Raw genomic sequence first — 15,319 nt, 5'->3', positions numbered from 1 at the left:
ATAAGAGTGTCCAGACTGGCTGGTAGACAACTCACACCCAATGCTCAGCTTGACACCCCCAACCCCAACACAAGGCAATCTCACAGTCCCCAGGTACACTGGTGAGTGAAGGCACACTGTGTGCAAGGCACAGTCCCAGCAGTTACCTTTTGGTCTTCCTCTTTGGTCCATGGCCCCTTGACAAGGTCTGGATTCAAAACTCTCAGCCACCTGTACTGGCATTGCTGGTCAGTGCGGTTCTGGGAAAAGAACAGAAGAACAAACCAATCTGTGAGAACTTCTGGGACCTCGGGCTGGGAGCCTGGTTAAGTACTAGGCTCAGCGGCCTATGGCCTGGGACTAGGCACACCTTGGGTAGGTGCGTCCTGTTCCATGCAGCCACCACACACTGCACACCCACATGCCGGAACATGGGCGTTTCCCTTTGCTACAAGGGAGGGCAAACTCGGGCCCCTGTGGGAAGCTACCCCCTACCAACCGAACACGAGGGGCCACCATCACAAGTCTTTAATTCCTTGTATGTCAGGGACCCCTGCTTTTTTCTAGGAGAGCATTTTTATGCCCTGAAGAATTCAGATTACACAGAAGACGGGGAGATGAGGAAATGGGGCAGGAAGGGATTTGGTGACGTGCTTTCTGAGCAGCCCAGGCAGTAAGACTTATGGCAGCTCCTGCCACACCCGCTCCCTCCCAGACACCTGTGGGTCAGGGGTGGGAGGGCCTGAGAAGGAGGTCCTGAGGGGAACCCCCTCACCATCAGGAGGCTCTAAATACTCGAATGTGGTAGCACCTGCCAGCCCTGCATGGGCCTCACCATGAAGCCTGCTGAAAGCATCACTTCCCCTCAGTTTCAGTCTCACTGTTGAGAAACCGAACACCTGTTCACTCCTGACTTACAGGAAGAAATGCAAATATGCACCACATGCTGCAAATGTCTCAGAGCCTGAGGACCAGCAGGCATGCTGAGGAGCTGGGAGATGTTTACAGCAGTGTACCCTGAATGCCACTTTGGGAAGAGAGATCATACAAAGGTCCATTTGCCCTGTTTTATTTGGTTTCATTTTCAGGGGCTTAGTAAGGAACTCCCTTTTCTCCTCCTTGGCAAAGTCTGTCCCAGGCACACTGTTCTCCCAGAGCCCTTCCCCCGAGGGAGGGCCACAGGGGGACTGTACTCACAGGGAAGTGGCTGGCCAGGAACTTCCAGTCCTGCTGTCCAAACTGCCTCACCAGGGCCCTCAGCTGCTCGTCCTGCCAACACCAGAAAGACAGGGGCTCAGCACACATACGTGCAGAAAACCTCAGGGCTGCCCGTGACAGAGCCCAATCTAAAAGGAACAGCCTCGTCAATCCATTCCGTCATGAAGTGAATACGTACAAGGTGCCAGGCGCTACAGCTGCAGCAGCCGGCAGCAAAAGAGCTGCCCCTGATCTCATGGGAGGGAGCCAGCTGCCAATGAAAGGCTCACAGGAACAAAAGTAAAGCCATCCGCTGCTGGGAGATATGGAGAGGTACGTGGTGACTGCCTAGTCAGGGACACTAAAGGACAGGTTCCAAGGAAATGCAGAATAGCTAAAATGGAGGAAGCAAAACAGATCCAAGATGATTTTGGAGGGAACCAGAGGGGCCAGACCATCCGCAGCATCAGTTCAACCATCTATCATGCAAAGCCACTGATGTGTTTGAACAGTGGGTGGTCACAGTCAAACATGCTTTTTATAAAGTTCTCTTTGCCTGCTACAGGGTGGAAAAGGGGCTGGAAGGGAGCAAAGTGGACATAAGGAGGTCATCACTGAACTCAGGCCAGAGCTGACAGTGATTCAGCACTAGAAGCAGGAGGCCTGGGCAAAAACAAGAGTAGTTAGAAGACAGGCTAGTATCTATCAAAACAGCCTCCCGAAATGAACTACCAATTCAAGCGATAACATGAATCTCAGTGTCACTATGATGTGTGAAAGAAGCCAGACACAAGAGGGTACACACTGTATGATTCCATGCATGTGAAATGCTAGAAAATGTAAACTAAGCTATAGGGACAAAAAGTGGTTGTCTGAGGCCAGTGGTGGAAAGGGATGAACAGCAAAGGCGGGCAAGGAACGTCTTGGGGACAATGGAAATGTTCTATAGCCCGGCTGTGCTGGTGGTTCTACTGAATTGTACTATAAATGGTTGTAGTTAATTATATATAAAGTTTTCCTCAGTCAAATCGATTAATATATAAAGGAAATGTCAAGCCAGGCGCGGTGGCTCACACCTGTAATCCCAGCACTTTGGGAGGCCGTGGCGGGCGGATCACGAGGTCAGGGGGTTGGCCAATATGGCGAAACCCCGTCTCTATTAAAAATACAAAAATTAGCCAGGTGTGGTGGCGGGTGCCTGTAATCCCAGCTACTCAGGAGGACGAGGCAGAAGAATTGCTTGAACCCAGGAGGTGGAGGTTGCAGTGAGCCGAGATTGTGCCATTGCACTCCAGCCTGGGCAACAGAGCATGAGTGAGACTCCATCTCAAACAAAAGAAAAAAGAAAGAAAATGTCATGCATATAAACAATGGATATTACTCAGTCGGGGGAATTCTGACATGCTACAGAATGGATGAAAGCTGAGGACACTATGTTAGTCAAATAGCCAGACAGGGCAAATACTCAGGATTCCACTCACAGGAAGCATCTAAAATAGTCAAAATCAGGCAGGGAGCAGTGGCTCACGCCTTTAATCCCAACACGTTGGGAGGCCAAGGCAGGTGGATCACCTGAGGTCAGGAGTTTGAGACCAGCCTGGCCAACATGGTGAAAGTTCATCTCTACTAATACAAAAATTAGCCCGGCGTGGTGGCAGGCGCCTGTGATCCCAGCTACTCGGGAGGCTGCAGCAGAAGATTCACTTGAACCCGGGAAGTGGAGGTTGCAGCGAGCCAAGATCATGCCATTGCACTGCAGCCTGGGCAACAGAGCAAGACTCTGTCTTGAAAAAATAAAATAAATAAATAAAATAGTCAAAATCACAGAAACAGAGTAGAAAGATAGCTGCCAAGGGCTGGAGGGTGGGAGGAGGGTGAATTCATGTTTAATTAGTTTCAGTTTTCCGTCCTATTTTTTTTTTTGAGACAGGGTCTCTCTTGGTCACCCAAGCTAGAGTGCCGTGGTGCAAACACAGCCCACTGCATCCTCAACCTCATGGGCTCAAGTGATCCTTCTACCTCAGCCTCCCAAGTAGGTGGGACCACAGACACACGACACCATGCCTGGCTAATTTTTGTTTTTTTGTTGTAGAGGCAGGATCTCACATGTTCTTCAGGCTGGTCTAGACTGCCTCAAGCAATCTCCTGCCTCAGCCTCCCAAAGTGCTGGGATTACAGGCCTGAGCCACCGTGACCCACCAAGTTGGTGGGAATTTTTGGTTTGTTTTTAATGACAGGGTCTTGCTATGTTTTCCCAGCTGGTCTAGGACTCTTGCACTCAGGCAATCCTCCTGCTTCGGCCTCCCACAGTGCTCGGTTTACAGGCATAAACCACCGCACTCAGACTTGTTTCCAATTTCAAAGATGAAAAAGTTTTAGAGATCTTTTGCAAAACAATCTGAAAATAATTAACACCACTGAACTACAAAGTTAAAGATGGTTAAGGGGTAGATTTAAGGGGGAGGAAAAGGGGATAAATTTAAAGTGAGGTGGTTGTGTCACACATACAAATTTATATGTGTATATATGTATATATGCTCCTAGACAGAAAAATTGGTCACAATGTGGCCCACGACAGGTATCAAAGCCCTCAACTACAGCTTGGCCAGAACCAGCACAGGCTGGGCAAAGTCACTGTAAATTCTCTGGGTGAGCCAGCCCAGGACACTCTTCCCTACCTATACCATGCCCCCTCCCTGCCCTGGCCAGGCTCTCACCTGCTTCCTTCTGTGTTCCCCAGTCCATCTCCGGCACCACTACCCTCCCTGACAACTGACCTGGATAGTATCGTTTCCAAACTTACACTTTTCCCACCCACCCTGGGACTCCCCTACGTGGTCAGCTCCATCCCCGCACTGTCCTCTCCACAGCCACCTCTTGCTTGCCTGGCACAGCGCCCTCTCCCACTCCCTCAGCACTGGTCTCTCAGCCCCAGCCCGTGCTCTATATCTTTTTTTTTTTTTTTTTTTGAGACGGAGTTTTGCTCTTGTTGTCCAGGCTGGAGTGCAATGGTGCGATCTCAGCTCACTGCAACTTCCGCCTCCTGGGTTCAAGTGATTCTCCTGCCTCAGCCTCCCAAATTGCTGGGATTACAGGTGCCCACAACCACACCCAGCTAATTTTTTGTATTTTTAGTAGAGACAGGGTTCAGCCATGTTGGCCAGGCTGGTCTCAAACTCCTAACCCCAGGTGATCCACCCGCCTCAGCCTCCCAAAGTGCTGGGATTACAGGCGTGAGCCACCGCGCCAGGCCACCCATCTTTTATCGATCCCCCACACAGCAGATGAGCTCCCCTGAAGCCCGGCTACATTCACATCACTCCCTGCATTAAAAACCTTCCATCTTTGTCCAGTTCAGACTTAGAAAAAACAAACCAAAAACCAAGCTAACCTGGCTCTGCACTGAGAGCCGAACAATCCTACAGCTTCTAAGCCCAACACTCAAGGCCCTCGAGTAATCAGCCCCAATGTGTCCTTTCATCTCCGTCAACCATTTCTCCCCTTCAAGGACCCTTCCCTCCAACCAAACTGGCCTCCTGTACTGGCTTTTCTCCACCTACAGCCCCTTTCCTGATCTGACTTACCCACCTTTTTGCACACTGTAGGTCTTCCCTCACTGCTAAATTTCCAAATCCTCATCCTTAGCTCAAAGGTCACTTTCTCCACGTAAGTTTCCTTAACCTCTTCGGGCAGCAGTAATCTCTCCTACTAAAGGTACTCGCCATCCACTCATCCTACAATTATCAGGTGCCCAGAGCTACAACAGTGAGCACCAACAGACACCAATCCTACCGGTGCCGCGGATGACCACAGCACATTCCAGGGACCCGCACACGGTCTTATCTCTCCATCCCAGAGAGAAAGCTGCTCCGGGGTAGGAACTTGGTCTTGTTTATTCTTCTAAGCCCACAAGAGCCAAATATAGTCCCTGGTCCACAATAGGATGAGCAGAAAAGGTTTGCTTAGCACGCATCTGGAAAAACGTCTTTCATGATTTAAAAGGGTTTTACCACTCACACAGCAAGTTTTAGAAAAAACAAAACAAGCTAGTCATGGTGGCTCCTGCCTGTAATCCCAACACTTTGGGAGGCCAAGGCAGGAAGATTGCTTGAGCCCAGGAGACCAGCCTGGGCAACATAGCAAGACCCTCTTCTCTATTTAAAAACAAAAAGCAAAAGCAATACAAATAATACAAAACAAACAAACAAAAAAAACCCAATCCTAAAATTAAAGACATCTATGATGTTAACTACGGGTTGAAAACAAAACAAAACAAAAAACACCGAAGAACTGAAGACACTAAGAAAAATTGAGGTAAAATAAAAGGCCAGTAGAAGTCTAAAATGGTACAATCAATTAAGAAAAAGGCAGTTTCTGTAAAACTAAACATACACCTACCCCATGACCCTACCTAACTATCTTCCCAAAAGAAAAGAAAACATGTATTTGCAAAAAGACTTATGCAAGAATCTTCATGGTAGCACTATACACAATAGCCAAAAACTGGAAACAGTCCAAACATCCATCAACAGGTGAAACGCTGTGCGGTATACCCATACAAAGGACTACTATCCAGTGATAGAAAAGGACAAGTTACTGAATCACCCAACACAATGCTGAGCAAAAGCCAGATGCAAAGAATGCAACCGTACGATTTCATTTATAGAAGATTCAAGAAGAGGCAAAACATATTATCCTAAGCAAACACAGGAACAGAAAACCAAATACCACATATTCTCATCTATAAGTAAGAGCCAAACACTGAATACACATGGACACGAAGAAGGGAACAAGGAGACCAGGGCCTACTTGAGGGTGGAGGGTGGGAGGAGGGTGGAGGGTGGGAGGAGGGTGAGGATCAAAAAACTACCTACTGGGGCTGGGTGCAATGGCTCAGGCCTGTAATCCAGCACTTCAGGAGGCTGAAGTGGGAAGATCACCTGAGGTCAGGAGTTCAAGACCAGCCTGGTGAACATTTTAGAGACAAGTAGAAACCTTGTCTCTACTAAAAATACAAAAATTTGCCAGGCGTGGTGGCATGTGCCTGTACTCCCAGCTACTTGAGAGGCTGAGGTAAGAGAATCGCTTGAACCCAGGAGGCAGAGGTTGCAGTGAGCTGAGATCGCACCACTGCACTCCAGCCTGGGCAACAGAAAGAGACTGTCTTTAAAAAAAAAAAAAAAAAAAAAAAAAAAAAAAAAAAACTACCTATTGGGTACCATGCTTATTACCTAGGTAACAAAATCACCTGTACATCAAACTCCCATGACATGCAATTTACCTATATAATAAACCTGCACATACACCCCTGAACCTAAAGTTAAAAACACACACACACACACCAAAAAGAAACAGGCAAAACAAATCAATCAGCAACTGCCTGGAGCTGGGGAAGCCTGACCACAAAGGGCCACAAGAGGACTTCTTGGGATAATCAGGGTGGTACTTAGATTGGTATTTGCATTTGTCAAAGGTGATCAAACTGGCTAGCCGTAGTGGCTCACGCCTGTAATCCCAGCACTTTGGGAGGCCAAGGTGGGTGGACTGCTTGAGGTCAGGAGTTCAAGACTAGCCTGGCCAACATGGTGAAACCCCATCTCTACAAAAATACAAGAATTAGCTGGGCAGGATGGCCGGTGCCTGTAATCCTAGCTACTCAGGAGGCTCAGGCAGGAGAATCGCTTGAACCCAGGAGGCAGAGGTTGCAGTGAGTGGAGATCACGCCACTGCACTCCAGCCTGGGAGACAGAGACTCCATCTCAAAAAGAAAAAAAAAAAAAAGAAAAAAAACTGATCAAACTGTTCACCATAAAAAGGGCAACATTTGGCCAGGCACAGTGGCTCATACCTATAATCCTAGCACTTTGGAAGGCTGAGGTGGGAGAACTGCCTGAGCCTAGAAGTTTGAGACCAGCCTGGGCAACATGGCGAGACCCTGTCTCTACAAAAAATACAAAAATTAGCCAGGCATGGTGGCACATGCCTGTGGTGCCAGCTACTCAGGAGGCTGAGTGGGGAGGATTGCTTGAACCCAGAAAGTTGAGGCTACAGTGAGCCACACTAGTACAGCACTCCAGCCTGGATGACAAGAGCAAAAACCCTGTCTCAAAAAGGGGAAAAAAAAGGGCAGTGGATTGCATATAATTACATACAAATTATATTTCAATCACATTTATTAGAAAATAAAAAGATGGAGCTAGAAGGAAACCAATTCAGGGCTTGATGTCAGAAGGTTCAATACAGTTAATTTTTTTAGAAAAAGAAAGTGGGAGTTGGCAGGGTGTGGGGACTCATGCCTGTAATCCCAGCACTTTGGGAGGCCGAGGTAGGCAGATCACCTGAGGTCAGGAGTTCGAGATTAGCCTGGCCAACATGGTGAAACTCCGTCTCTACTAAAAATACAAAAATTAAGACCGGGCATGGTGGCTCACGCCTGTAATCCCAGCACTTTGGGAGGCCGAGGTGGGCAGATCACGAGGTCAGGAGTTCGAGACCAGCCTGGCCAGCATGGTGAAACCCTGTATCTACTAAAAATACAAAAAAAAAAAAAATTAGCTGGGCATGGTGGTGCATGCCTGTAATCCCAGCTACTCAGGAGGCTGAGGCAGGAGAATTGCTTGAACCCGGGAGGCAGAGATTGCAGTGAGCCAAGATCATGCCACTACACTCCAGCCTGTGTGACAGAGCAAGACTGTCTCAAAAAAAAAAAAAAAATTAGCTGGATGTGGTGGCTCACGCCTGTAATCACACCTTCTCGGAAGGCTGAAGCAGGAGAATCACTTGAACCCAGGAGGCGGAGGTTGCAGTGAGCTGAGATTATGCCATTGCCCTCTAGCCTGGGTGACAAGAGCGAAACTCCATCTCAAAAAAAAAAAAAAAAGAAAGAAAGAAAGAAAGGGGGAGTTACAGACTTGGCCGAACCTCCTAGCAGTCAAAAGACAAAAAGCACAATCAATGTCCACAACATAGAACATGCCAGGTGCTCAGGAGACACACTGGGCCCCGAGGTCTGGGACATACATCCCCTTCCCACCCGCTGAGTCCTCAGAATTGAGAGTCCCCCACAACGTTCTGAGAAGAGACATGAGGACAATCAGAGGACCCATCCCTTCCTTCACCGGCTCCTCCTCTTCATCCCATCTGATGAGACATCAGGTAGACACTCCAGGCTCAGTTCCTCTGGACAGTCCCCAGCTGCCATCGACCCTCTCTTCCCCATGGCACTCACCTCCTCATGAGTCCATTTGACCTTGCACTTGCTATCCCTCTGCTCTGGCACATCTGAATCTGTGTCCTGGTAGTGCAGCTCATCCAGATCCTCGCTATGGGGAAAGCAGGCCAAGGGTCAAGGATGGTGTGTCCATATGTTTTACATAATGGAGAGTGTATAGGCAGCGGGGAGCCCACCCTAGGGAAAGGTGTGGGGGAGCGAGGCTCTTACTTTTTCTTCTTTTTAAGACATAGGCACTTCTGCTTCACTTATTTTTATTGAGACAGGGTCTCACTCTGTCACTGGGCTGGAATTCAGTGTGGCATGATCATAGCTCACTGCAGCCTTGAACTCCTGGACTCAAATGATCCTCCCGCCCCAGCCTCCTAAGTAGCTGGGACTACAGGGGTATGCTACCACGCCTGGCTAACTTTTGTATTTTTTGTAGAGACGAGGTCTCACCATATTGCCCAGGGTGGTTTTGAACTCCTGGGCTCAAGGAGTCCTCCCACCACGGCCTCCCAAAGTGCTGGGACTATATGCATGAGCCACCACACCTGACCTCACCTCTTTTTAAATTTTTTAATGAAATAGGGTAAAGAGCTACTTTCTTCTTTTTCTTCTTTTTTATTTTCAGGAACACCCTAGTGATTTCAAAAGCTGTAAGAAAAAGAGGCCAGGTACAGTGGCTCAAACCTGTAATCCCAGCACTTTGGGAGGCCGAGGTGGGTGGATTGCTTGAGGTCAGGAGTTCAAGACCAGCCTGATCAAACACGGTGAAACCCCATCTCTACTAAAAATACAAATATTAGCTGGGTGCGGTGGCGCATGCCTGTAATCCCAGCTACTCAGGAGGCTGAGGCAGGAGAATTGCTTGAACCTGGGAGATGAAGGTTGCAATGAGCTGAGATCATGTCACTGCACTCCACCCTGGGTGACAAAGCAAGACTATCTCAAAAAAAGAAAAGAAAGGAAAAAGAAAGTTAAGATTTCACCAAGAATATTATGTTCAAAATCAGACTATCGCTTTTTCCTTTCAGTAACAAACCTGCATGGATATTTTAAGGAATAAAGTTGATGAAGTAAGTTATCAGGCACTAGGATTTTAAGAGATAATTAGTTATTTGGAAAAAAAATTCTAAATATATTATCTATGTCCGTTTGTTGTTTTTCTTCTTTTAGGGACAGAGTCTGGCTCTGTCATCCAGACTGGAATGTAGTGGCATAATCATAGCTCACTGCAGCCTCCAACTCTTAGGCTCAAGCAATCCTCCTACCTTAGCCTCCCAAGTACCTGGAACAAATAGCATATGACACCATGCCTGGCTATTTTGTATTTTTTTGTAGAAATATCTCACTATGTTGCCTAGGTTCATCTGGAACTCCCGGCCTTAAGCAATCCTCCCACCTTGGCCTCCCGAAGTGCTGGGATTCCAGGCCTGAGCCACTGTGACTGGCCAAGTTGTTTCTTCGTGTGTGGATTTTTTTTTTTTTTTTTTTTGTAATGACAGGGTCTCAGTACGTTGCCCAGACTGGTCTTGAACTCCTGGGCTCAAGGGATCCTCCTGCCTCAGCCTTCCAAAGTAACTCGGATTACAGGTGTGCACCACCGTGTCTCGCTTATGTCCATTTTTGCAAATCCCTTTTTAATCCTTGCCTACACACAGGCATAATTAATGGAGAGAAAAATCAGTGTACAATTACCTACACACAGGCATAATTAATGGAGAGAAAAATCAGTGTACAGTATCTTTTTTTTTTTTTTTTTTGAGACGGAGTTTCACTCTGTCACCCAGGCTAGAGTGAAGTGGTGACATCTCAGCTCACTGCAACCTCTGCCCCTCAGGTTCAGGTGATTCTCCTGCCTCAGCCTCCTGAGTAGCTGGGATTACAGGCGCCTGCCACCACACCCGGCTAATTTTTTTTGTATTTTTAGCAGATACAGGGTTTCACCATCTTGGCCAGGCTGGTCTTGAACTCCTGACCTCGTGATCCACCCGCCTTGGCCTCCAAAAGTGCTGGGATTACAGGCGTGAGCCACCGCGCCTGGCCCAGTGTACAATATCTTCTAACGTGGCTATAGGGAAAAAAAAAACAGTACGAGCTGCTTTGAATTCTGATTGTTTTTACTCTACCAGGCAATCTTCCAAGTTGCTCCAAAAAATCCTTGTATTTATCCAGTTTAATAGTTACAAAAATGGAAATCGGGCCAGGTGTGGTGGCTCACACCTGTAATCCCAGCACTTTGGGGCCAAGGCAGGTGGATCACCTGAGGTCGGGAGTTTGAGACTAGCCTGACCAACATGGAGAAACCCCGTCTCTACTAAAATACAAAATTAGCCAGGCGTGATGGCGCATGCCTGTAATCCCAGCTACTCAGGAGGCTGAGGCAGGGGAATCACTTGAACCTGGGAGGCGGAGGTTGGGGTGAGCCGAGATCAAGCCATTGCACTCTAGCCTGGGCAACAAGAGCGAAACTCCGTCTCACAAAAAAAAAAAAAAAAAATGGAAATCAGCCGGGCGCGCGGTGACTTCACACCTGTAATCCCAGCACTTTCGGAGGCCGAGGTGGGTGGATCACAAGGTCAGGAGTTCGAGACCAGCCTGGTCAACATGGTGAAATGATGTCTCTACTAAAAATACAAAAAAATTAGCTGGGTGTGGTGGCATGCACCTGTAATCCCAGCTACTCGAGAGGCTGAGGCAGAAGAACTGCTTGAACCCAGGAGGCGGAGGTTGCAGTGAGCGGAGATCAGAGATCGTGCCACTGCACTCCAGCCTGGACAACAGACGAGACTCCACCTCAAAAAAAAAAAAAAAAAAAAAACCCACAAAAATTAGCTGGGCATGGTGGCATGTACCTGTAGTCCTAGCTACTCGGGAAGCTGAGGCAGGAAAATTGCTTGAACCCAGGAGGCAGAGGTTGCAGTGAGTCAAGATCGTGCCACTGCACTGCAACCTGGGCAACAGAGGGAGACTCCGTCTCAAAAAAAAAAGTGGAAATCATAGGATCCACCTCCAGAGATGTCAGGTGCTTGAGGAAGGTTAGTAATCTTTCCCCAACTCCACCCGACAGGACCTGCATCAGGTCACGTTGGTCAGGTAAGTTGCTAGGTCAGACATTTGTAAACTGGAAAAAGCTTACAGGTTTCCAAACAAGGCAAGTCTAGGTCTTGTGACCAAATGAAAGAAGGCTTACTGTGCTATCCACATTACCTTCTCCTTGTTCTCCAGAGCTCACCGTTGCTTCCTAGAGTCACTCCTATACTTCCACAGCACATGGGAAACCTTCCTGTCTCGGGCCCTTACACTGCAACTGCCTGTCTCCTCTACATCATTTACAAAGGTCAGCTCCACCTTGGCATCCCAGGGTTTACCACCAAAAGGGCTTAAGAAATGTTTGCCCAGGGACTGACTGAATACACAAATAAATGAAAAAATGTGCAAAGCTGCTGCCTATTAGTCAATAAGAAATACTAATTAAATTTTTTAGGCCAGGCAAGACCCAATTTCAAAAGAAAAAAATTTTCAGAAATAGGAAAGGAGGGACGGTGTCTACAGTCAGCAATACAGAAGGATCTGGAATTCATTCCTGACCTAGTTCATGGGTCCTCCACCACTGCAAAATAGAAGGCAAAAATCCAGAAGATACTAATAACAGAATGAAGCTGGCTTTAAAATCAACTGCCCCCAAACAGCTCGTGACAGAAACCATCTTTGCTTCTCCAGCATCCAGCACAAAGACGGCCTGGCTTCTAACAGAAGGTCAGCAAATATTCTTTCAAGGATGAAATGACGTCTGCATGGACACTCCCTGGTGCTCCAATGCCGTTTTTTTATTTTTATTTTTATTTTTTTTTAGATAGAGTCTCGCTTTGTCACCCAGGCTGGAGTGCAATGGCATGATCTCGACTCACAGCAACCTCCGCCTCCTGGGTTCAAGTGAATTCTCCTGCCTCAGCCTCCCGAGTAGCTGCAATTACAGGCGTCTACCACCACGCCCGGCTAATTTTTGTATTCTTGGTAGAGACGAGGGGTTTCACCATGTTGGTCAAGCTGGTCTTGAACTCTTGGCCTCCCAAAGTGCTGGGATTACAGGCATGAGCTACCACACCCAGCCTCCAATGCTGTTTGATAGGGTCAGCATCTCAGACAGCTGGGGCATTTCTGTGAGATGATATACTTTACCATATGTGCTGGCCATCAACTTCACCCACATTCTCATTATCCCCCTTAACAGATGCGGAAATTGAGGCTCAGAGGGGTGAGGCCACCTGCCAAGTTCATAGAGCCAGGCTCTGAACCTTCCTAACTCCAGACACCTGCAAGTCCTCACATCCTAATCCCGGCTGAAAAAGCAGAGGCCAGTTAGTGGTGGCAACCACATTTTGGTCCAACATACCCTACATTTTGCCCTTCAACGTGCTGGGCTCTGCTCCAGGACAGGGGTGAGTCAGAGACAAAGCGAGAAGTGGGGCACTAGGGCAGAGGAGAATTACAGCAAGTGGCCAGGAAATGGGCTGAGGGCTGTGGAGCTGCCATCCTTCACATGGGAGGGGTTCCTCCACTGAGCCCCTCATGGGAGAAGTAGCCTAGGACCTGGGGGTGGTCTAGGGGCAGTCACTCCTGGAATAACTCTTCCTGAACAAAAAACCAGGATGGGGCCAGGCAAGGTGGCTCACACCTGTAATCCCAGCACTTTGGGAGGCCAAGGGGGGAGAATCCCTGGAAGCCAGGAGTTCGAGACCAGCCTGGGTAACATAGTGAGGTGAGACACGACGCGAGGCCACTCCTGCCCTCTTCCATCTCTACACAAAATAAAACAGGCCAGACGCGGTGGCTCACGCCTGTAATCCTAGCACTCTGTGAGGCCAAGGCGGGCGGATTGCCTGAGCAACACGGTGAAACCCGTCTATACTAAAAATCCAAAAAATTAGCCAGGCGTGGCAGTGTGCGCCCATAGTCCCAGGTACTTGGGAGGCTGAGACAGAATTCCTTGAACCCGGGAGGCAGAGGCTGCAGTGAGCCGAGATTGTGCCACTGCACTCCAGCCTGGGCGACACAGAGTGGCTCTGTCTCCTAAATAATTAAATAAATTAGCCAGTTGTGGCAGCGCGTGCCCATAGTCCCAGCTACTCAGCCTGCAGTCCCAGCTGGCTGAGGTGGGAAGATCACTTGAACCTGGGAGGTTGAGGCTACAGTGAGCTATGACTGCACCACAGCACTTCGGCCTGGACTGCAGAGGGAGACCCTGCCTCAAAAAAAAAAAAAAAAAAAAACAAACCAGGGCAGGGTCTGACAGGTGCCTGAACAGAAAACTCTTCCTGGACATTGGCGCTGTCCTGGGAAAGTGGGGCCTGAGAAACACAGTCCCTGTGCTCAGATCCCTATCCTCAGCCTGAAAGGGCAAAAATCTAGAGGGATGGAAGGCTTCATCTTTAGATGAGGCTATCTTCTAAAGAGGGACCGAAGGTTGGCCGGGCAAGGTGGCTCACGCCTGTAATCCCAGCACTATGGGAGGCCGAGACGGGCGGAACACAAGGTCAGGAGATCGAGACCATCCTGGCTAACATGGTGAAACCCTGTCTCTACTAAACATACAAAAAATTAGCCCGGCGTGGTGACACGCGCCTGAAGTCCCAGCTACTGGGGAGGCTGAGGCAGGAGAATCGCTTGAACATGGGAGGCGGAGGTTGCAGTGAGCCAAGATCGCGCCACTGCACTCCAGCCTGGGTGACAGAGCGAGACTCCTTCTCAAAAAAAAAAAAAAAAGAGGGACCGAAGGTTATCTGAGCTGCAACGATCCAGGCAGGGAAGAGGTCAGGACCCCACTGTCCTGTCTCCCAGGCAGGCTGAAAAGCTTGGAGCTCAGGCCCCAGGCGCACAGGTGTAAGACAGAGATCTGGAGCCACAGACGTGGCTCCGGGATCGGCTCTGCCACTTAAGTCTCTGGGGAAATAAGTAAAATGGAGACCGCAGTTCCTGCCTTTGCCCCAGGGACTCTGTCTCCCCCGAACCTTCAACACCAGCTGCCCAAAACTCCTCGTGGGAACAGGAAGAGAGGTCTCAAACCGAACCAATCTGGGGCGCGGAACCCAGGTGGGAGAGACAAAAGAGCCCCCAACTCAGCACCCTTCTCAGTCCAGGGGAGAGGGCTTGGGGGACTCTGTGCTCCCCGGAATGTTAAGGAGCAAAGCCCACCCACCAAGTTGACCCAAAACTAGGCTGGAACAAGTGCCTCCCAGGTTCGGTCTCCCACTAGCTGGGACTTGAAGACCACCACTCGCTCCCAGGGGTCGCCTCCCTCACCGGCGAAGGCCCTGCCAGCTGACACCGGCCGGCCCACCCCATCCCGCAATTAGGCGGGAGACAAAATGACATCATGCAGGGCTTGGCCCGGGTCCCAGGAGACCCGCCCGTCCCAGCTCCGAGGCCCAGCAGGCCCGGGGAGCCGCGAGGGACGCCCAAGAGCCCCCCAGCTTTACGCGCGCCCCTGCCTCAGAGGGCCCAGGACGCAACATTTCCGCGGAAACACTCCGCCCCCAACACACACACACACCCCAGCTTGGTGGGAGCCTGGGGAGGGTCGGGGGGAGCTGGGTGGGGGGGCGGTGACTTAAAGGGAGGGGGGAAGGGCCCAAGCCCGCCCGGCTCGTCTCACCAGCGCGTCCGCCGAGACATCCCCCCGGCCCGGACCGCGCCGCGCTCGCCCGCCTGCCGGCAGAGCCCGGAGCGGGAGCCGGGCCGGGGTCAGGACCCGGGCTGCTCCGGCCGCTCCGGGCCCCGGGCCGCGCTCGAAGGCGTCAGCGTGTCAGCAGGTCCCGCGCTCCCCGCTCGCAGGAACTGCAGTCGCCGCCGGCGCGGGTTGAAGCACTTTTCTATCTCCCGCCAAGCGCGTCGGCGCCGCCCGGTCCTGGCGCGCGAGCGCCGGGG

General features: G+C 49.9%; 1 protein-coding gene across 2 annotated transcripts in view; it reads right to left on the bottom strand.

Moving 5' to 3' along the window:
- Positions 1-15,303, bottom strand: part of MYBL2 (MYB proto-oncogene like 2) — a 49,478-nt gene extending 34,175 nt beyond the window's left edge. For both annotated transcript variants that reach the window (XM_024238599.2, XM_024238600.2), the window contains exons 1-4: positions 15,048-15,303; positions 8,405-8,498; positions 1,177-1,248; positions 147-239 (exon numbers count right to left, since the gene is read on the bottom strand). In XM_024238599.2, coding sequence (XP_024094367.1) covers positions 147-239; positions 1,177-1,248; positions 8,405-8,498; positions 15,048-15,067 — 279 coding nt within the window. In that variant the 5' untranslated portion in view covers positions 15,068-15,303. The remainder of the gene's footprint in view (positions 1-146; positions 240-1,176; positions 1,249-8,404; positions 8,499-15,047) is intronic.
- Between the last annotated feature and the right edge of the window lie 16 nt (positions 15,304-15,319).

This window comes from Pongo abelii, chromosome 21 (assembly GCF_028885655.2).
Source record: "Pongo abelii isolate AG06213 chromosome 21, NHGRI_mPonAbe1-v2.0_pri, whole genome shotgun sequence".
Lineage (NCBI taxonomy): Eukaryota > Metazoa > Chordata > Mammalia > Primates > Hominidae > Pongo > Pongo abelii.
This window is presented reverse-complemented; position numbering and strand designations above follow the sequence as displayed.